Below are 21540 nucleotides of genomic sequence, written 5' to 3'. Positions count from 1 at the left end.
CACACCCCCTGCTTCCCTGATCCAGGCTGGACCGTCCTTTGGAAACCCATCTCTCAAGTGGGCTCTCACCAACCTTCTGAGCCCATCGAGCTCATTCCCCACAGGTCCCAGGCCACCGACAACTTTGCTGTCCTCCTGGGCACCTGCCCCTAAATGCTGATGTCTCTGCAAATCTCTCTGTCCAAACTGGTCACCTTCACGTTCACTCCCCTATGGAGGCCAAGTCTTCAAGCTCATTCCCAGCCAGCAGTCATGGCTGCCTCTCTACCTTACCCTCCAGAAGGCGAGTCCTGTGTAGTCCCTGCTGTCACTCTGGAAAGCTGGGGAAATGACAGTATCCCCGGCCTGGGAGGCATCATCACCCTTACCAGCAGCAATCCAATTAGCTGCTTTACTGGACAGGAATTTACAAGAGCTGTCTTGTTTAATGCTTACAACTAAGAAATGAGCACTTCCATTTGCAGACAGAGACTGGAGGCAGGAGGGGAAACAGCTTTCTCAGCAGCCAAACCGTGCACCTGGACTACCAAACTCAATCCTGTCCCAATAAACGAACGAACGAATGAATGAATGAATTTACGAATGAATGAATGAATGAACGAACGAACGAATGAATGAATTTATTTTTGCAGTAGCCTGTAAATGTGGCTCTGTGGTAGAGTGCTTGCCTAGCATTAAGGAAGCCCTGAACTCCAATCCCGGCCCTGCATAAAATGAGTGTTTTATTATTAAAAAAATAATAAAAGGCTTGCTCCTTTCAGGAAAATTGTGGGCCAGAAACTTGGCCCAGAAGTCTGCCCAACTCTCCAAGTGCCCTCAACTCCAAACCCATCATCTGACCCTCATCCTGGAAGGACTGCCATGGTCCACTGTGCCCCATCTAAAGAATAAGCTCTCTCCAGGTCTCAATGCTGCCTTCATAATCATCACTGACTTGGGAGGGTTCAGCCTCATCAGGCACTGCTCATGTGTGACTTCACTCAGTCTCTAGTAGACCCTGGGCCATTACTCCTGTCATTCACTTTAAGGAAGAGGGAGTGGTGGGTGGGGGTGGGGTATCTGAGGTTCAAGGGAGCTAGGTAACTTCTCTGCAGCTGCAAAAGAAAGTAAGTGGGAAGGTCAGACTTTGATTCAGATAGCCTTTCTTCCTTTCTTTTTTTCTTTATACTGAAACAGGATCTCACAATGCAGCTCAAGCCCACCTGCAATGCCCCACTCTACACCCAGTCTCAGCCTCCAAGACTGGGCTCAAAGCTGCACAAAAGCCACAGCAGGTTTCTTAATCACTCCTGGAAGACCACGCTGCTCCACCTCTCCCCATCCTGCTCTGAGCTCTCCACACTGGACACCAGGCTGCTGCCAGGGCCAGGGAACTTCCTGCTCTCAGCACCAGTTCCCAGAAGTTTAGAACCTAAAGGAGACCACCCAGCAGCCCTGGCCAGCTCTGCAAGCCGAGTCTAAATTAACCTTGGTCTCTCGGATAATTACTAGTCAAACTGACATTTATGGCGGGCTCCCATTACCTGCAACCAAGTCCCCCTCGCCACCCTGACATACATCAAAGCCACCAGCTGCCCACTCTGCTGCCCACAGCCCTGCAGCAGTGTCTGTCTGTTCCCAGACAAGCAGGTTAGCTTCTACAGAACATGCCCAGTGGGCACCCTCAATTCACAGGCCGCTCCCCAGCAAAACACAGTTCGGCACAGAAACGGAACTGACCTCAGCAACCTTTCACCCTGGCCACTGAAGCCAGTGCCCTCCTCCAAGTGCCCTTCTAGGTCCACCACCCCACCAACCTCCTCCAACAGGCCAGATCTACAGACGTTCTCATCTGCCAACACACCTCCTGAGTGTTGCCACCTTCTGTTGACCAGAAACGCCCGAGTAACAGCCCCAAGTCCTACCCCAGGAAGACCCTGCTAAAAGCGGGCTCGAGGTTCTTCTACCCCTGAACTTTACCGAGGAATTCCTCGTCCACCGGCAAACTGACCACCACGTCCTCTGCTTTTCTGCCTGATGCCTCTGACCCTCTTTTCCCAGTCCGAGGGTTTCTCTACACAGTCCGGGTTTATTGCCCTTCTTCCTTAGAGCCAGAAAAGCAATGGCCACAGGCAACCTTTGCTTCGAGATTTGCAGACCAGCAGCTCCACTCTCGCCACACCGTGGCCCCAGACAATTAATTTTTCTCCGATACTATGGACCGGCTCTCTCAATCTATTCCAGGGCATACCACGAACTCGAGGGCCGGCTGCCAGCCTCCCAAACTCCCAAACAAGGTTAGGGTTTCAGAACCCAACCCTGCACTTTTCCAACTCTCCAGCCAACCCCTCTCCGTCTCCAGCTCTAACCTAGGAACCACGGTCTCCTGAAGTCATCAATGGGTGCCATATACCGCGCGCCACCTCCGTGCGGGTCGGCGCTGTCATGGTCCCACCTGCCCCCCGGCTCGCCCCCGCAACCCTCGCCGTAGCTACCATGTCTCCAGGGGTCTTTGGGCTCCACAGCTCCGGACACGATGTCGTCGTCCGACGGGAACGTGACGCGCTTGGCTGCAGCCTTAAGGCGCCCGTCGGATGGGGGCGAGGCCGCGCTGGAAGACCCGGCTTCGGTAGAGGCCTCCTCGGATTCGGCGTCCGCGTCGGCGTCCGCGCCCGGCCCGGGCGGAGCCTCCTGCGGCGGGATCTCCATCGCCGCCGCCTCCTCTTCCTCACGGGGGCCCCGGGGACATGCCCCGGGCCCCGGACTCGTATCTCCGGGTCCGCCCGCCGTTCCGGGGCATGGGCTTCGCCGCTGCCTCAAGCGCCGCCTCCGTCCGCTGCGCTCGTCGTCTCCGTCGCCGCTGGGAGCCCCGACGCGCCTCCGCCGAGCTCCTCGGGTGTCTGCTCGTCCGCAGCCACACTTTCGCTACGCGCCGAGGCGGCCGCCGCGTACCGAGAAACGCGGAACACCCACTCCAGATTTTGTTCCGAAAGAACCGTTTCGAGGGCGACACGAACACAGGAACAAAGCGCAGTAGCATCCACGGGAAAGAGAAACGTGAGCGGCGAATCTGCAGAGCCAGAACTGCAGCACAGAGAGGCGGGGCCAGAGAAACGTCGCCTCCCGGGCAGCGCGCACGCGCGAGCCCCGGCCGCCACGCCCTCGGCCCGGCTGACAACGCTCTCCCGCACATTCGTCACGAGCCGAGGTAATTCGGCGTAAATTCGATAGAATTCGTGTCACCGCCAAGTCTTCGAAAGCCTTGTGGAAGGAGAGAATCGCTTCCACGAGATGGTCCTCTGGCCTCCACACACGCGCCCACAAGAAATAATAAAAAGTTTAAAGTATAAATTAAGAATCAGAGACATTAATTTGAAAAAAACACACCAGCCGGGCATGGTAGTAACAAGTCTGTAATCCTAGCCTTGAAGAAGCTGAAGCAGGAGGTTGCGAGTTCGAGGCCGGGCTGGATTACGTGGGGAGCCTCAGACCAGCAGGCACTACAGGAGATCTTGGCGGGACTAAGGCAAGTGAGGCGGGGTTGAAAAGCCTAAGAGCTGAGCTAATACAGGATGAGTACTTCTCTAGCTTTCCATTTGCAGACTTCAGCTTCAGTGTTTCGTTAGACTTGCGTCAAATGTGAATGTGAAAACAAACGAGTGTGTAAGATAGTCATAAACCTGATTTAAAAACAAAAACTGGGAGAAGGCATTCCAAAGGACGATGAAATCAGCTGACCCCAAACCTGAGCGGGCCCAAACCACGCCTCCGAAGGATCAATTCCACAGCTCACGATTCGTCTCAGCACTTTCGCTTCGCCTTATCCCATTACTGACCTGCCGGTGGCGCTAGAGACTGATTAAAAGGAGTGGGGGGCTTAAGGAGGGGCGAGCACAACGTTGCCAAGAAAACTGGAGGCCTAGAGAGCGGCAGTGTGTGGCTAAGTAACTGCTTCCCTGCCCACAGCTACGGGTAACTGCACTTTGGAGACTTAAGAAGTACCAACCCCCCCCCCCTATAATTAATGCAAATCTTCGCTTACACTTTCAACTTGAACTAAAAGGCACTGTTGTTTATGGACAGGTTCTCAAGTAACCCAGACTTGCTATGTAGGCAAGACTGGCCTTAACTCTTGACTCCTCCTGCCTCTACACTTTCCCTCGCCCCAAGCGCTGGGAGTACAGTCTTGGACTACTGTGCTCTGCTAGGAGCTGCTTCTGAATACCATCTTCTGAAAGATTCCTTCTTCTTCTTCTTCTTCCTTTTTTTTAATAAAAGATTTATATTAGCTAAATGGGTGCTGACTTCATGTACACCTGCACGCCAGAAGAGGGCACCAGACTCCAGTATAGGATGGTTATGAGCCACTCTTGAAGAGCAGACAGTGCTATTAAACAGAGCCATCTTTCCAGCCCCCTACTGAAAGATTTCTAGTGACAAGACGTGAAACGGGCGACAAAGGCTGCCTCACTAGGAGGCTGGAACAGAAACACAAGTGTTTGCCCCCAGGCACTGTTAAGCGTGACCACCACCACTCCCCATCTCCTGCCATGGGAAAAAACAAATCTGCTGGTTCACGCAGAGGAACCTAAGATGCGCAACTCTGTGACCAGGCCCTTACGTGGTAAAAGGCCCTTCTTTGACCACCTCAAAATAAACGTAAGGGCTAATTTCTTGATGTGCAGGGAATGACAGCCTTTTTGGGAAGAGAGCAGGTGCAGTGGCACCCCGTACTTTTTATCTGGATTCCTAGTCATCATGGCTTAGCAGCATGGTTTTAGCCTGAGATAATGCCCTAACTTTTAACCACTACTCCAGGCCGTGGAAAATAGCTCAGCAGTTAAGAATATTTGCTATTCTGTCCTCAGCACCCACGTCCAGCAGCTCACAAGCACCTAGAACCCTGGCTCCTGCTGCCTGAGCACCCTCTTCTGCCCTCCAAAGGCACCCACACTGATGTGGCACACCAACATAACACCTACAGTTAAAAAAACTTAAAACAACAAATTGAGTTGTTCCATGGGGAACAACTAAAAAGATAGAAAGGCCAAGTATGGTGGCCTGACCTGTGATCCCCACACTTGGAAGGCTAAGGCAGGAGGACCATGAATTCCAATCCAGCCTGGGCTACATAGCTGGAGCCTGTTTTAACAGATTGGGCTGTGGAAAGATGGCTCAGCACTGGCTGCTCTTGCAGTGGACCCACATTTGCGGCTGACAACCATCTCTAACTCAGTTCATTGGACCTGGCGCCCTCTTCTGGCCTCAGCCAGCACTACATGCATGTGGTACACCACATCCATGCAGGTAAAACACCCAGAGTATTCAAATTTTAAAAAAGAAAGCCAGAGCCATATTTCCCTGGACGATGGTTTCTTTGGCAGCAGGAGAAAGACAGTGTCAGAGGCTCAACTTTGCAAGCTCTTCAGTGCCTACTGTATCCAGCCTTCAGGGACTAGCCTCAGGACCTTATTTCTGTAAAGTTCAGTTTTGTGAGGCAGAACGTTCCTTCCAACAAGAAAGACAGAATGTCTGTGGTTGCAGCCTCCCAGGGTAGCATAGGCTGGCCGTGAATTTAGGGAGCCGGGATCAGCAGCAAGTGCCACCAGGTTTGGAGTTCCTCTGCGTTCAAAGCCAGAGTTCACTGGAGCTTGCTTTGAGAGCCCAGGAAGAGCTAGAGATTTGGGCTACTGTGGCAATGCCCACAAGAGAAACACCAGACAGTCTTTACAGCTTGAAGGTATAGGAAATGATGTCACTACAACGAAGCAGGGCCTCAGCCTGCACGCCTATGGGGGTCTGCAGCTGGGACACGTAGAAATTGGCTACATCCAGGTCCGAGGCTCCAAACTGGGCGGTGACATGCACACCCTCGTGCAGCGTGAAGCTCACAGGGTGCCCCACCATGGCTAGGAGGCTGCGGAGGTAGCGTTCTCGGAGAGCCGCTCGGGCCCGCTGCTCCTGTGACTCTGGAGGATCTTGACTTCCATCTTCTCCGACTTCTGGCTTCAGGAGGATCCTGCGTCCATCAGGTGCAAAGCCTCGGCTGAAGCCATCCGGGCCCCGGGGGAGGCGGAGCACCGGCACTGGCACAGGAATGGTCAACTGGCTCTGCATGGCCCAGGCTCTGAGAATAAGGCGGAAGGGTTAAAGACACACAGCTCCAGGAGGAACATGCCCGGGCATCACCTGCAATCTTCCCAGCTCCATCCCAGTACAGATTTTGATTGGCTGTTGTTATTGGAGACAGAGTCTTGCTAGGTAGCTCAGGCTGACCCCAACACACAGGCACCCTACCCATTAGGTGCTGCATAGGTACTAACAACCATCTGGGGGTCTTTTGCCTTTTTTGTTGATACTTTTCTTTAAGAGAGAAGGTCCCTAGCCCAGATGGGCCTTGAACTCTGTGCAGCCAAGGAGGACCTTGAACTTCTGACCCTACCTCTACCAGGTGGCAGGATTACAGGCTTGCTTCACCACATTCCGTTTATGCTGGGGATGGAAGCCAGGACCTCCTGTAGAACAGGCAAACTCTCTGCTAACTGCCCCCTTTTCTCTACTTTTGTTAGCTTCATTATGGTTGTGGGGGTAGGTAATTGCCAAATAACCCCTGTCGAAAAAGCCTCTCTAGTCTGTTCTCAGTCAGCCAGAGTCCTGCCATCCAGATACAGAAGGAAAACAGCCTGGGCTTAAGGAAACCTTGTCAAAAAAAAAAAAAAAAAATTTTTTTTTTTAGGTTTGCAGTATTTTGGGTTTTTGTTCTTCAATTTATTTATTTGTGTATGTCATAGTACAGATGTAAAAGTGAAGGTCAGACGACAACTCACAAGAGTCCATTTTCTCCTTTTACGACATCACCAGGGACAGGACCACATGAAGATTGTCAACTTGGTGTTGAGTGCCTTTCCACTGAGTCATCTTGCTGCCTAACCTTTTTTTTTTTGGGGGGGGAGGGGGGGGTTTGCTAACAAGGACACAGGATATCACCACGTCCCGAACCTGAACCTGTCTTGGCATTGTTCTAAGGTCCCTCCTAATGGTCAAGTGTGGTGATGCATCCTGTAATCCCAAGGCAGAAGGATTGTGACTTCAAGGCCAACCTGACCTAGACAGGGCGTCAGCACCCAAAACCCACTGCAGGTAGCATCCCTATTTTGTCCCCTCTTTTGTTCAGCCACCACCACAGCATGTCTGGACGTCTCAGTGACCTCCCCACTGGGCTCCTGAATACTCCCCCCGCCCCCACGGTGTATTATTTTTTTTTTTTTCATCTTTCTCCCTCAACCCCTTTCTTTGAAACAGGGTCCCATTGTGGAACCTTGGCTGGCCTGGAACCCACTATTTAGAGGAGGCTGGCCTCAATGTCTGCCACTGCCTCCCTAGAGCTGGAATTAAAGGTGCTGACCATCAAGCTTGTGTTATTTGTTCTGTTTTGTTTGTATGAAGGTACATAAAAGCTGGAGGAGGACGTCGGGTAGCCTACTCCATCCCAGGGTTTTCCCCACAGGCTGTGAACAAGCTGTAAACAGCTAATGCCTGCGTCAGTGAGATGGCTCATCAGGTCTTGGCTCTTGCTGCCAAGTCTGACAACCAGAGTTCAATTCCTAGAGCAAACGCAGTTGAAGGAGAGAACAGAGTCCAAAGCCTGTTCCCCCGCCTCCGGATGCACACTGTGACATGTACCCACACATACACACACTCCCAGGTAAAACAAAAACAAAACCTTTAAAACTAAATGCCAACATGACCTCTGTTCAGGACCTTCCCCTGGACTCCTCCCTCAACTGAAGGCCTCACAAAGGCAGTTACACGACCTTGTCACCTTCTGACCTCATGGCCCCTCTCTCCTCTACCCCCCATTTGGGATTACTGAAGTAGACCAAATGCAGCTTGCCACAGAACATTTGCACCTAACTCCTTCCCGTGGAGACATGGGAGATCCCAAGTGCACTTTCCTCCCTCACTGCACTAATCCCTCATCATTTCCTTTCCTTCTCAGATAGCCTACACTGTCTTCAAGTTCACTGTACAGCCCAGGCTAGCCTTGAACTTCTGACCCTCATCCTGCCACCTCCCCGCTACTGTGATACCATTCTGTTTTACACAAATCCAAATCAAATCCAAGATTCCACACATGCCAGGACAGCACTCCACCAAAGGCGTGTGTGTAGTACTCTTTAATCCTAGTATTCTAGAGGCAGAGGCAAGTAGATACCTGAGTTCAAGGCCAGCCTGGGCTACAGGCTGTTCACTCTATACTGTCAAACCCCACCCCCATGAGGTCTTGTTAAATTGCTCAGGCTGGTCTTGAACTCTTGGGCTCAGGTGATCCTTCCCCCAGGCTGCAGTCCTGTGCCAGCACCTTTTCCCATCTGTCCTTTACAACAGTGTGCTCCTGATGGGGTGCTTCTCCAGCCCAGGAATCACAGGCTTCCCTACAGAAACTGCAGACTTTCAACACTGTGTGGACCCCAGCAGCTCTACTGTAGACAGTGCTGGCCTGGGACTTGCCATCCTGTGCCCTTGGCTTAGTGCTGGAACTGTGTGCATCTTTAGCTTCCACTGGCCTCTTGGTACATCAAAACAGTCAACAATGAGGGGGCTGGAGACATGACTCAGGCATTAAGAGCACTTGAGAAAACAGGTTCAACTCCCATCACCTACATGGTGGCTCACAACCATCTGTACAACTCCAGGGGATCCAATGCCCTCTTCTGGACTCCCTGGCACTAGGCACTCACATGGTACAGACATACATGTATGCAAGACACCCATACATATTAAAAGCGTTCCGAGAGAAGTGGAGGCTCAGCAAGGGCAGACGCTCCCCTAGCATGCAGGACACCCTGGGTTTGAACACCAGCACCATAGAACACTGGATGTGGGCGTACACGCCTGTAAGCCCAGGCAGGAGAATCAGAAGTTCAAGGTCATTCTCAGCTACACAGACAGTTTGCGGTCAGCTTGAGCTACAAGAGACTATCAAAATAAGGGGACAAGGAGACTACTCAGAGGTTAAGGGTGCTTTCTGACAGGCCTGATAGTCTGAAGTAGGCAGTTCAGACCCCACAGTGAAAGAAGAAAACAAACTTCTGAAAGCTGTCTTCCTCAATCCACACAAATCAAGAAATGTAATCAAAGTCCATGAGCTCCAGGCCAGCCCAGAGCAGCCAGGGCCACATAAGGAAACCCTGTCTCAGGAAAGAAAGAAAAAAAAAAAGGGGGAGGAGATTTATTTGGGTGCATGTGATTACAGCATGCTGCCTTACAGCCTAGGTGGTCCTCCTGCCTCAGTGTAGAGAATACTAGGATTCCAGGAAAGCCCTGGAATTCCATGGAAGCGCCACCTCACCTAGCTTTGTCTAGTACCCTAGGTACAGGCATGGACATGGCCAGCTGACCAAACTTAAGGTCACAGGGTGGACTGAGCTCCTGTGATCCTGACAGAGCTGGAGGGAAGAGACCAGAGAAGGCAAGCTCCTGGGGGAAGGAGTGACAGGGGACAGTGGTTTCCAGAGGGGCTGAGGGATAGCTCCAGCTCAGTCACACCATAGTGCAGGCCTGGATGAAATAAGAGACTGAGCCATGGAGGGAGCACTCACCTACAGTGGCAGCACAAGGGAGGGGAGGCAGGAAGACTGGAGTTAAGAGGCCAGCCTGGGTCAACTTTGAGGCATGACAATAGGTTGGAGTGGGGTTGAGCAGACAACATGGAGCCTCGTCATTCATGACAACTTGGGTTGTCTCCACAATGAGAGACATGGGAACTGACATACTGCTGTTAGCAGGAAGGGACAAATTAACCCTTCCCAGGAGCCTCATACCTATTGTCCAGAGAATAGACTGTGGGGATGAGGAAGACAACAGGGAGTCAAGCCAGAGGTCAGCGTGTCCTGCACTGACACTGATGCTCCTGAGAGGAGCTGATTGCACTATGTGAAGCACCTGTAAAGTGTTCCGCTTGAGTAAGAAGCCTTCAAGGCAGGCTCCAAGGCTCCGCAGCAGATGGGGAAGACTAAACTGAAGGGCACTCAAGGGTGTGTGTATGAGAGAGAAACCCAGAGCCTCCAGGAGGCTAAGCAAATCTATCACAGACCCATGTCCCTAGCCCTCACAGGTGGATTCTAGGCAAGTACTCTATAATTAAGGTACATTCTTGAGCCTTTTTTTCTGTTTTGAGACAGTGGCTCATGTGAGTCCAGGTGTCCTAAAATGTCTGATCCTCTATGAGCAATGCTCATACATGCCTTTGATCCCAGCACTGGGGAGGCAGAGGCAGGTGGATCTCTCTGAGTTTGAGGCCAGCCTGGTCTACAAAGCAAGTCCAGGACAGCCAATACTACAATAGAAACCCTGTTTCAAAAACAAAGGAACAAAATCTGAATGCCTCCCTTTCCCAAGTGCTAGGATTATAGGCCTGTGACACCACACCCTGTTTATCTGGTGCTGGGATCAAAACAGGCCCTCTATCAACTGAGCCAAACTCTAGCCCAGAAAATCTCTTTTTAATTTTTAAGTCAGGATCTCACTAAGTGCCCAGGCTGTCCTTAAACTCACCCTGTAGCTTCTGTTTTCTGTTTATTTACTGACATGGGAGTCAGAGAACAAACCTGCAAGAGTTTGTTCTTTCTTTTCACCAAGTAGGATCAAACTCAAGATCACCTCCCCAGCAGATAAGGCAGGTTTTCGAATTTTTGATCCTCCTGTCCCAGAATGAGGCAGGCCCTGAGATTTTTAGACTGTACCACCTGGCCCAGCTACCTGCATTTTAAAAATTACTGGGCATGGTGGTGCTTGCCTGTAATCCCAGCACTCAGAGAAGCAGAGGCAAGAGGATCTCTGTGAGTTCTAGGACAGCCAAGGCTACACAGAGAAATCCTGTCTCCAGAAAACAAAACAAAACAAAACAAAATACATCTACCTACTATCATTCAAATTCAGTCAGGGGTCACATGCTCTAAGCAGCCTAGGCCAGGTGGTGGTGACACACGCCTTTAATCACAGCATTTGGGAGGCAGATGCAAGCAGATCGATGTGAGTTCCAGGCAAGCCTGGTCTACAGAGTTGAGTTCCATGACAGCCAGGGATGTTATACAGAAAAACCCTGCCTTGGAAAAAAAAAAAAAAAATGAAAGAAAGAAAGAAAAAAAGAAAAGCATACTAGCCATGTGTGATAGAAGACTGCTATAATCCCAGCACTCTGGGAGGCAGAGGCAGGTGGAGCCCTGTGAGTTTGAGGCTAGCCTGATTAACAAAGATAGTCCAGGACAGCCACGGCTACACACAGAAACCTTGTCTTGAAAAGAAAAGAACAAAACAAAGAAAGAAAAGCATCTTAGTAGCAAGGACTATTATCACTTAAGGGAGGGCAGATGGGTACTAGGCCAGTGGTCAGTGAGCTATCTTAAATCCCCAGACAGAATTAGATGAAGACCAGTGGAAAGCCTTATTTGCTCCAAAACAAACAAACAAACAAACAACAAAAAACCAAAACAAACAACAACAAAAACCATCAGAATGGATTGTGGTGGTACACACCTATACAGTCTATAAAGGTTGAAAGAAGAATTACAAATTTTATGTTAGCCTGAACTATATAATGAGACTTTTTTTTTTAACTAAAGAAGGTTTGATCATATCCAGAATACGCATTAGCTGGAGGAGACATGAGGTTAGATAACACTTTGCTGAGGCTAGGCTGGCCTCAGGCAGGTGTTAAGAGAAAGGTAGCCAACTACAGCTACTGGAGCGAACATAAGAGGCTTTGAATTACATCCTCAGTACCATTTAAACAGGATGTGGTGTTACACCACACAAGATGAAAAATTCAAGGTCATCCTTGACTACAAATCAGTTCGGAGACCAGCGTGGGACACGGTATGTCAAGCAGACAAAGTAGCTATCATGTTCCGATCTTAGAAAAAACAAAACTGGGCAGCGGTGCACGCCTTTAATTCCAGGACTAGGGAGGCAGATCCCTGTGAGTTAGAGGCCAGCCTGGTCCAACAGAGTTCCCAAGGGCAGCCAAGGCTACACAAAGAAACCCTGTTTCAAAAAAAAAAAAAAAAAGGAAAAGAACAAAAGAACATTAACAAGATTTGAGAAAAATCAGGAAAAGATGTCCTAGAAGGCAAAGACAGTTAAAATCAGCCATCTTCCTGATTGGCTTGGCCTCAGAGCCTTTGATCCAGAGACCATGGATTTCCTGCCCAGAGGTTACAGTCCAAACCATTCATCCCAATCCCTGGCTAAGTACTCTGACTTCGGTCAATGAAGAGGCAGTAGTTCACAGGGCCTTCCTTAGGGCCTCAGGAGAGTGGAGCTAGGGCGGTGGCCAACACCTGTAATCCAGCAGTTGGGAGATGGGAAGGAGGAGGAAAAGATCAGACCAAGGTCAGTCTTTTGAAGGGACTCCAGCCAGCTTGAGTGTGGTGAGCATGGCTCTGGCAAACCAAGCCCTTCTTCCCATGCCCTCTGCCTTGCTAAAAACTATTAGATTATACCCCTAAAGCCAGCCACTAAGGTCTATTTCCTTAGATAGCAACTCCCTCCTCCTGAGGTTGACCAAGGTCCAGCTATCAAAATATTGAAGTCCAGCAATCAAAAGCCCCCTTGGCTCACTTAATTAACACATCTAATTAAAATTAAATACCGAATCCTAACAAGGGGTTTCCCCTTGTGTCTTTATATACTGCCATGGCCTATACCCAGAGACAGTCATTCGTCCTCTGTTTTCTTCCCCTTCTCTGTAGTCATCTCCCATCTTTGCTTCTTACTTCCTGTCCTCTGTCCCTCTGGGGCAATTAAAGTTCCTTCATGCTGGGAACTTGGTCTTGGGCAGATACTTTTCCTTTCTGTCTTTGTTACATGGAGAGGGCATGGGAGATCAGAGGTATAGTTCATTTGATAGAGTACTTGTATAGCAAGCATGAAACAGGGTTCCATCACCAGTTTGGCATAAACTGTGGCAGGACAGGCCTGTTATCCCAGCCCCTGGCAGGTGAAGAGAGGACGGAAAATTCAAAGTTATCCAGGGCCACACTGAGTTTAAGGCTAGCCTGGGGCTGCTATTCTGCCTCAGAAAAACAAAAACAAGAAGAAAGTTAAAGAGGAACGGATCGGCCTAGAGGGCGGATCCTTGAGTTACCAGCGGGACTTGCAGGCTAGCGACAAGACCTACTGTAATTAACACACACACACCAAAAATTAACTTTCCACTCCCACCCCCACCCCCGCCCCCGCCATGCAAATTCCCTAAATGGTTCCTCCTGAGAGTAGCCAGCCTGAGGGCAGTCTGTCCAGTTCCCTGCTCCCACGGTCAGGTCAGTTTCCTTTTAATTCCTCCCAGCCGCCCAGAGTCCTCCTTTTCAAATTCTAAGTGTGACCTCCCCCTCCAGGGCAACCACCTCCACCCCGCCCACCCCACCCGCTCTGCCCGGCATTGTCCCTCTCCAGGTCGTTCCTTCCCCGCAGCTCCAATCCAGTCGCGTGCGGCTGACAGCCCACGGCCACCGAGTACTCACCAAGGCCTATTGCAGCAGGCGCTGCACTTCCTCCCGCGCCGCCACACAGGTCCCGGCAGGCACCGAGCCCCGACTACCTGGGTTCCGCTCGCGCAGCCGCCTCACGCGTCCGGGTGGGCACCCGAATCCCGAGAGCCTGGGTTCCGCCTGCCCCGCCGCTTCCCCGACGTGTTCATTGGACGCTCTTGGGTCACCAGACAAGCGCGGGGCTCTGCCAGCCTGTGAGTTAGAAACAGGAACGCCTAAGATGCCCACTTCAGGAAAGACGAAAGTGAGGCTCAGAAAGGTGGGCATGGTGGCTACCAGGCTTGAAGTCTGCAGCGCTCTCTGGGGAGGTGTGGCAGGAGGATTGTCAAAGTTCGAAGCCTGACAGCCTGAGCTACAGAGTCTGGGGAAAAAAAAAAAAAGGAAATAAGAAACGAGTAATGGCTCACAATTGTAGCCCTAGGCAGGAAGATTTTAAAGTTCAGAATCACAGCTAGGCATGGTGGCGCAAGCCTGTAATCCCAGCCTTTGGGGAGGCAGAGGCAGGCGGATTTGAGGGTTTGTAGGCCAGTCTGGTCTACAAATCGAGTCTAGGACAGCCAAGGCTACACAGAAACCCTATCTCGGGGAAAACAAAACAAAAAAACAAACAAAAATAAAGGAAGGCAAGAAAGAAGAAAATTTAGGGGGCAGAAATGACAAAGAGGAGGAGGCCAGGTTCACAGAATAGAGATTTCCTATCCAGCACTTGGGAGGTAGCTCTGCTGCAACCCCTCCCTTCCTCTCTCAGCCTCCACGCACCAGGAAAAGGGCTCACAGAGTGCTGCAGTTAGGATGGACAAAGGTCATTCATTTTGTCCTTCAGCTCTCCCTGCAACCCTAGTTTACAAAGGGGGGAAACTGAGGCCCTGCATAGGGGAATGTGAAACCCCACTCATCTCAGCCCATGCAGAATTTATTTTATTCCCACAGTTCCACTTAGGGTCTTGGCACACAGGTACTCTACAGATACCCTTGGAAAGAGTGCCCCCCCACATAGTTGTTGATTGAATCATAATAGTATGGATGCTGGGGTGCCTGCCTGTCCTAGTTACCAGGAAGATCAAGACAAAGGATTTCCAGACCAGACTTAAGAGAGTCTCATTCACTGAGAAAAAGTAATGAAAGAGTAGGGGCTCTGTTTAAGAAACAAACACCCCAACCTTGCTCTCTCAAAACCTGCATTCTCTTTTGAGTTTGGAGGAACAAAACAGACTACAAATGAGCAAATAAATAAACGAAAATCTTTCAAAGGGACTGGGGACATGGTTCAGTTCGGCTTGCCTAGCATGAATGTTCCATCTTTAGCACAAGAAAAAAGGCTAAAATGATATACCTGATGTCAGTGAAGCCGGAGCGAGGAGCTCTCAGGTTGAAGTCTGGCCTGTGCTACAGAGCTTGGCCCTGTCCACCAAAGACAAAGGGCTGGGCGGGGCATATACTCTGTATAGAGGACTTGGCTGTGCAAGGCTCTGTGTTCTGGTCCCCTACACTCCCAAAAAAGGAGACAAGGACAATTCATATAATGATAGCAAGAAAAGAGGGCCTTAAAATTCAGTGATCAAATCAGGCATGTTCAGAGAAGAATTGGTGTGAATTCGGGGCCAGCATGGGAGATAGGAAAGGAAGAAAGAAAAAAAAATGCCAGGCAAGATGGTATTTTAATTCTTTAATCCCAGATGAATATCTTATGAGTTCCAGGCCAGCCTGGTCTACATAGTGAGTCTCAGGACAGCCAGAGAGACCCTGTCTTAAAAAAAAAAAAAAAAAAAGTAGGAAAAAAGACTGGTTTGACAGTTCAGTGGGTTAAAAGTGCTTGCTGCCAACCCTAAAGACATGTGATCAATTCCCTAAACCCACATGGTGGAAGGAGAGACCTAACTCCAACAAAAGTTATCTTCTGACTTCCACTTGCATGCTTATGCAAACACACACAATAAATAAAATAAAATTTTGAAATAGATTGATTTCATGAAATAAATTGCTTTCATGATTTTTAACAGTACATTAAAAAAGCCACCTTTGCCAGGTGTGGTGGCACACGCCTTTAATCCCACCACTTGGGAGGCAGAGGCAGGTGGATCTCTGTGAATTCCAGGCCAGCCTGGTCTACAGAGCCAGTCCAGAACAGCTAGGGCTATTACACAGAGAAGTCTTGTCTGGAAGAACAAAAACAAAAAAAATCTTTGTTCCAGGGATGGTGGCCACACCTTTAATCCCAGCACTCAGGAGGCAGAGACAGACAGATCTCTGAGTTCTGTCTGGTCTATAGATCGAGTTCCAAAACAGCCAGAGAAAGCCTATTTCAAACACAAAAGCTGCTTCTTGGTGGCCCTCTGGGTCCAGCCTCTTCTAATTCTTACGAAACTGAGGCTGTGAGGGAATTGGGAACAAATGGAGGTCATCGGGAGTAATCTGCAAGGCCTTCAACAGGGTGTGGCTACTTTAGATAGGCTGGCCAAGGAGGCCCTGGGCCCTCAGGAGGACAATTGAGTCCATGCCTGAATAACAATATGAGGAACTCCAGAGCTCAGCCTAGGAATTCACTCAGCTGCCAGAGGACACCTGGGGCAGGTCCTAACCTAAAGGAGCTTGTGGTGGGTGGGTGGAGGAGGACATTCAACAAACAGTCCTACTGTGATATGGTGGATGCCATGAAAAAAAGAGAACCCAGAAAGGATTGGGGGTGGGGCAGGGAGTCAATGTCACTATAATGTGTGCAGGGGAGAGAATTCTTATCTGAGGATAAGCGTTTAGGGGTTCAAGAGGGAGGCAGAGAAGGCTGCTGGCCATTTGGTTTTAATGGGAAGCCTGGGGTTAGGAAGAAAGCTGAGGTACAAGAGTATATTTCTGTTTTGTCTCAAACCCTCCCAGACCCCTGGTACTAGGAAAACCAACACATCTCAGAGTAGCCAAAAGACTCCCTGGATGTACCCCCACCGCAAGTTCCTGACCCCCTCCCCGTCTTGTTAGTCAGGTTCCTGGCTTTTCTTGGTTCCCTTACAAACCTCGGGTGTTCATATTTATTTATTTATTGAGACAAGATCTCCCTAAATAATATCCTGGTTGGCTTTGGACTCATTGTGTAGACCAGGCTGATCAGGAAATCTTGGACAATCTTTCTGCCTATGATTCCAGAGTGGAGTACTGGGATTACAGTGTGTACCACCAAAACCGCTTTTAAAAATCTATCTATTTATGACTTATCTATGTATTTATCTGTCTATTTATTTATTGCAGGGTCTCATGTAGTCTAAACTAGCCTTTAACTTAATATGTAGCTGACTGAAACTGGCTTCCACATTCCATATGCTGAGATTACAGATTGCCAAGGCCCACCCCGCCTTCCCAGGCCTGCATACAGTCCTGCTTGCTCAGTCCTGGTATAAGGGAGAAAACTGAAGCCCTTTTCTGGGGTAACCTTGCCCCCTTCCCAGCTTCATTCTGCCCGTGGCACTTGTCAGCACCAAGGGCACTCTGTATGCTATGAAACAGTTCCAGCTGGCCTGGAATTTGTAATTCTTAGGCTCCTGAGTAGCTCTGAATACCAAGAAGCACCGAGCAGCACTGGGGTAGTGTAGTTGGGGGTTGGGGGTCAAGGTTTATAGTCTTTCTTTTTGTTTGATTGGTTTGTTTCTCGAGACAGGATTTCTTGCTGTCCTGAAACTCACTCTGTAGACCAGGCTGGAGTTGGAATTCCCGGGAAACGCGCCAGCCTCTGCCTCCCGTACTGGGATGAGAGGTGTGTGCCACTGCACCCGGCTTTACAGTCATCTTAGGCGGAGTCTCGCTCTCGCTGCCACCCCCTCGTTACAAGGCTTAGGCAACGGTTTCTTCACTGCTGGTACTGTAGTACTGAGGAAATGGGGTGCCGCAGTCTGGGATGTAGCCCAGTGGGCAGAGTGCTCGCCAAGAGTGCAAGGAGATGCCCAGGACCACAGAAAATAGGTGTAAGGCCAGCGCTGGAGAGCTGGAAGCAGGAAGACCAAAAGGTCGAATTCATCATCCGTTACAAAGCCTGTTTCGGCCTAAAAGACAAAAAGAAGAAAAAAAGCAAGAAAGAGAGGAAGGAAGGAAAGAAAAGAAAGGAAAAAGAAAGGAAGGAGAGAGAGAGGAAGGACGGAAAAAGTTTAAAGAGTGAAGTTTTCTTAGTATACTTCTTGTCTAGTGAGAGACGTCCAGCACTTCTCGCTCGGGGCTGAGGCGCGGCATTCTGAGCCTCGGGTATCACCAGCGCGGTAGGGTAGGTTTGGGACCAGCCCTTTGCACCCTCCCAGGTGAAACCCACCCGGGCCGAGGAGGGCGTAAATTGCGCACCGGTCCTCGGGCAGCAGGCTGGGAGGGGAAGGTCGCGTTTGACCACTGAGACTGGCCTCTCAAGATCCCGCCCCCAGTGGGCGGAGCCAGACAGGGCCAGCACGTGTAAAAAGTTCGGCGCGGGTCGCGGCGGGCCACTCACCTGAGCGTCCGGCCGCAGAGCGGGTTGCACGGATCTGCACCCTCGCCCCATGTCCCGCCGCAAGGCCGGCCGCGTGCCACGCCGTGTAGACCCCGAGCTGGAGAACGACGACATGGAGACGCCGGACCTCGTCATTGATGTGAATCCGGAGCGAGACGCGAGGGCCGTGGCGCTGGGGCCCTGGTTCCCGAGGGACGTGTCCATGCCGGGACTCCTCAGTGCGGAACGTCACCTCGACACCGCCCCGTGTCCCCTCGGCGCGCCCAGCACGTGTGCCCCGTGGATGCCGCTGACCTTTAAGCCTTCCGGTGAGTTCCCAGCCCTCGCCCCTGCGCGCATCGGAACCTTCGAGGGGTACCTCCCTGTCCAGGGGCCCAACCCGTCTGGCGTCCCCAGCCCTCGCCCCTGCGTGCACCGGGACCCTCTGGCGGGTGCCTCTCTTCCTCGGGACCCACTTGGTGTTCCCAGCCGTCCCTCCTGCGTGTACAGGGATCCTCCGAAAGGTACTTCTCCCTTCGGGATGGCCCCGCGACCGGCCTGGCCTCCCCAGTCCTCGCCTCTGATCTCTGGGTTTCCCCTCTCCACGTTGGAGCCCTCACCCCTAGATGGGCCCCACCCAGCCGCTTACCACCTGCTTCCTCCCTACAGACCGCCAGCCCTGGACCAACAAGCACCCAGATCTGTTGACCTGTGGCCGCTGCCTGCAGACCTTCCCATTAGAGGATATTGTCGCTTTTATGGATCACAAAAAACTGGGCTGTCAGCTCCTCCAAGGCTCCGGCCCCATCTCAGGTAAACAAGTCGGGATACATACTGTGCCCCTCTCTGATCCAAGGTTGGGCTTCCTGCCCTGCGGAGAGGGGACTAAGGTGGACAGATGGGGCACCGACCATTACTTCCCCTTTTCCCCTTGCTCCCCCTCAGGGCAGAACCAAGGCGTGGCTTGGGCTTGCCTGTCCTAGGGCAGGGACTAGAGGTGGGGGTCGGGGGCTGGGCAGCCGAGGAAGGCCACCCACAAGGTGTGGCCAGCCCCAGAAGACTGGCCCAGGGTTTTGCCATACACCCCTAATTTAGTTTCACTTCTCCTTCCCCATAAACAGAAATAACTGGCCAGGTGGCTGGACCAGGGTTGGCAGTAGAGGGACCTGGAGAAGGATGGGACAGGGGCCTCTGGGAGACGGGTGTAGGCAGCAGGAATGGAGGTTACCACACCTACTGTTCAGAGCCAGGGTGGGGGCTTCTGGCTCTTCTGCCCCTTTCTGGGATCTCCCAGCTGAGCGTGGGGAAGCCCCTGCTCTGGGTGCTGGATACTCAAGCGTTGTATATGGAGGAGGAATCAAAACTGTGTGGTGCTTGGTCTGTGCAGTGAGTTCTTGCTGGGTATGAGATACAGGGACTTGGTCTGAACTTGAATTTCCAGCCCCCAGCTCATGAGATGCCAAGGTGGAACTTGGGAAATGGATTATGTTCAGGGCTGGGCCAGGGAGGGTCTATAATCCAATCAGCTTTAGTTAAGGGAGGGGCTGAAATGGAATCACCTGAGTGACTTATGGACCCTTGGAGTGGAAGGGTCATTGCTGCATTTAACCTTTTAGACAGGGTCTCACCTCCTAGCCTAGGCAGGGGAGGGTTGGGTGGGAGGGGGGGCTGGTGTGTTATTTTGAGACAGGGTCTCTACCTATCCTTGACTGCCCTGGAACTCTAATGTAGACCAGGCTGGCCTCCAGTTCACAAAGACCTGCCCACCTCTGCTCCCCAGTGCTGATGAAAGGCCTGTGCGGTGCCACCACTCCTGGTTTATTTTTTGTGGATATTTTGGTATCTGAGGCTCAGCTCATGTTTATTGCCAGCTTAGAGGGACCAAAGCTCCAGCTGTTTCCTATTTGAGGTCACAACCCTTAAAGGTTCTCAGATTCCCATAGGCTAGCAGTTTAGGAAACCAAGACACGGAGAGAGGTCTTGGTCAAGATTATACAGCTAGAAAGGGTCTTGAGTTTGACAGAGTCTGCTTTGTTTAGCTTTGGCCTATGGAATCAAAAAGGTTAACCCATCCAGGACTGTCTGCAATTTGGGCTGTCTAAATCAAAGTCAAACTGGTCTGTGATGTGTCCTGTAGTTTTACACCATGAGTCTATAGAAAAATGTCTAATTTGGAATCCAGACAGTAAGTGGTATGTGCTAGGCCCAGCTGAGCTTTCACTCTGAGGTCTGCTTTTTGAGACCCTGTCCCTGATTCCCCAGCGCCCAGATGACCTCCCTCCCTCTACTATGGACCAGCAGGGGTCCCTTTAGAGCTCAGGAGGTTCCCTGAGGGTAGCATCTGCGGCCTCTGCAGGGTTCTGGGCTTGCTGGGTTGGTGCTGCTAACCTGGCAGTGATTCCCTGTCTCTTCCTCCCTCTCTTCCAGAATCCAAGGAGCTCAAGGTTCTGAGCTGCCTCCGCTGTGGCAGACAGTTCACCAGTGCTTGGAAGCTGCTACGCCACGCTCAGTGGGACCACGGGCTATGTATCTATCAGACAGAGTCGGAGGCCCCCGAGGCTCCCTTGCTGGGCCTGGCTGAGGTGGCTGCAGCCATGTCAGTGGCGGTGGAGCCAGTTAAGACCAAGCTCCCCACAGTGGGTAGTGCTGCCCGGAAGAGCCCCACCTGCCCAGTGTGCAAGAAGACCCTCAGCTCTTTCAGCAACCTCAAGGTCCATCTTCGCTCCCACACTGGTGAGCGACCCTATGCCTGTGACCAGTGTTCCTATGCCTGCACTCAGAGCAGCAAGTTGAACAGACACAAAAAGACGCACCGGCAGCCCACACCTGGGAGTCCCTGCACCCCTGACAGTAGCCGGGGCGTATCCCCAGCAGCCCCTCCTGAGCCAGCTGCCCACGCAGCTGCTCCAGCCAGCACAGTTCCGTGCCAGAATGTGGAGAAGGCTGGGGCTGCAGCCACAGCAGGAGTCCAGGAACCTGAGGCTCCTGGCAGTGGAGCTCAAGCGGGTTCTAGTGGTGTTGGCTGGGGACCCACTACCAAAGCAGAGAGGACTGAGCCTATAAAGAGCCAGAAGACAACGCCCAGGAACAAGAGCAGTGGCTCCAGCAGCAGCTGTGACTTCTGTGGGAAGCACTTCACCAACAGCAGTAACCTGACAGTCCACCGTCGCTCACACACGGGGGAGCGGCCCTACGCCTGCGACCAGTGTCCCTATGCCTGTGCCCAGAGTAGCAAGCTCAACCGCCACCGTCGCACGCATGGTCGGGGGCCTGGCAACACCCTTTACAAGTGCCCACACTGCCATGTGCCCTTTGGACTGCAGGCCACACTAGAGAAGCACCTGCAGCAGAAGCACCCCACGATGGCCTGAGACCCCACGATGGCGCTGGCGCGAGAGCCAGTTTTATACAATTCTATCACCTTTATGTCAATAAAGCATCTTCTATTTATCCATGTGCCTGAACTCTGGCTTTCTTGGGGTGTCTGAGGTGGGAGGCTCCCCCTCCATAGTATGGACAGCTGGACAGACCGGTTTGGAGTGGGGGTGAATGCCCTGGGCACTGGAGACTGGCACA

The 21540-nt window shown here is 51.6% G+C and overlaps 3 protein-coding genes across 3 annotated transcripts in view; 1 reads left to right on the top strand and 2 right to left on the bottom strand.

Moving 5' to 3' along the window:
* Ppp1r37 (protein phosphatase 1 regulatory subunit 37) overlaps positions 1 to 2852 on the bottom strand; it is a 30782-nt gene extending 27930 nt beyond the window's left edge. Inside the window, exon 1 of the mRNA XM_021642169.2 lies at positions 2475 to 2852. Within this exon, the coding sequence (XP_021497844.1) occupies positions 2475 to 2688 (214 nt within the window). The 5' untranslated portion in view covers positions 2689 to 2852. The remainder of the gene's footprint in view (positions 1 to 2474) is intronic.
* A 2483-nt stretch (positions 2853 to 5335) lies between these two features.
* Gemin7 (gem nuclear organelle associated protein 7) lies at positions 5336 to 13637 on the bottom strand. Its single transcript, XM_021642186.2, has 2 exons — positions 13503 to 13637; positions 5336 to 6106 (listed from the first exon to the last, which is right to left on the bottom strand). Exon 2 carries the CDS (start codon positions 6094 to 6096, stop codon positions 5707 to 5709), a length of 390 nt encoding a protein of 129 aa, XP_021497861.1. The 5' UTR covers positions 6097 to 6106; positions 13503 to 13637; the 3' UTR covers positions 5336 to 5706.
* Positions 13638 to 17943: 4306 nt separating this feature from the next.
* Znf296 (zinc finger protein 296) lies at positions 17944 to 21414 on the top strand. The gene is made up of 3 exons (XM_021642209.2): positions 17944 to 18293; positions 18634 to 18777; positions 20392 to 21414. The coding sequence occupies exons 1-3, from the start codon at positions 18035 to 18037 to the stop codon at positions 21333 to 21335; spliced, it is 1347 nt and encodes a 448-aa protein (XP_021497884.1). The 5' UTR covers positions 17944 to 18034; the 3' UTR covers positions 21336 to 21414.
* The last annotated feature ends 126 nt before the right edge of the window (positions 21415 to 21540 follow it).

Source organism: Meriones unguiculatus, chromosome 1, assembly GCF_030254825.1.
Source record: "Meriones unguiculatus strain TT.TT164.6M chromosome 1, Bangor_MerUng_6.1, whole genome shotgun sequence".
NCBI classification, from domain to species: Eukaryota; Metazoa; Chordata; class Mammalia; order Rodentia; family Muridae; genus Meriones; species Meriones unguiculatus.
Note: the sequence above shows the minus strand (reverse complement) of the source record. Positions and strands in the feature narration are given on the sequence as shown.

Bases quoted from the DNA above. Each gene is read 5' to 3' on its own strand.
- Gemin7 (XM_021642186.2), bottom strand. From the start codon at position 6,096: ATGCAGAGCCAGTTGACCATTCCTGTGCCAGTGCCGGTGCTCCGCCTC.
- Znf296 (XM_021642209.2), top strand. From the start codon at position 18,035: ATGTCCCGCCGCAAGGCCGGCCGCGTGCCACGCCGTGTAGACCCCGAG. The intron at 18,294-18,633 runs GTGAGTTCCCAG...TCCTCCCTACAG, and splicing joins GCTGACCTTTAAGCCTTCCG to ACCGCCAGCCCTGGACCAAC. The intron at 18,778-20,391 runs GTAAACAAGTCG...CCTCTCTTCCAG, and splicing joins AGGCTCCGGCCCCATCTCAG to AATCCAAGGAGCTCAAGGTT.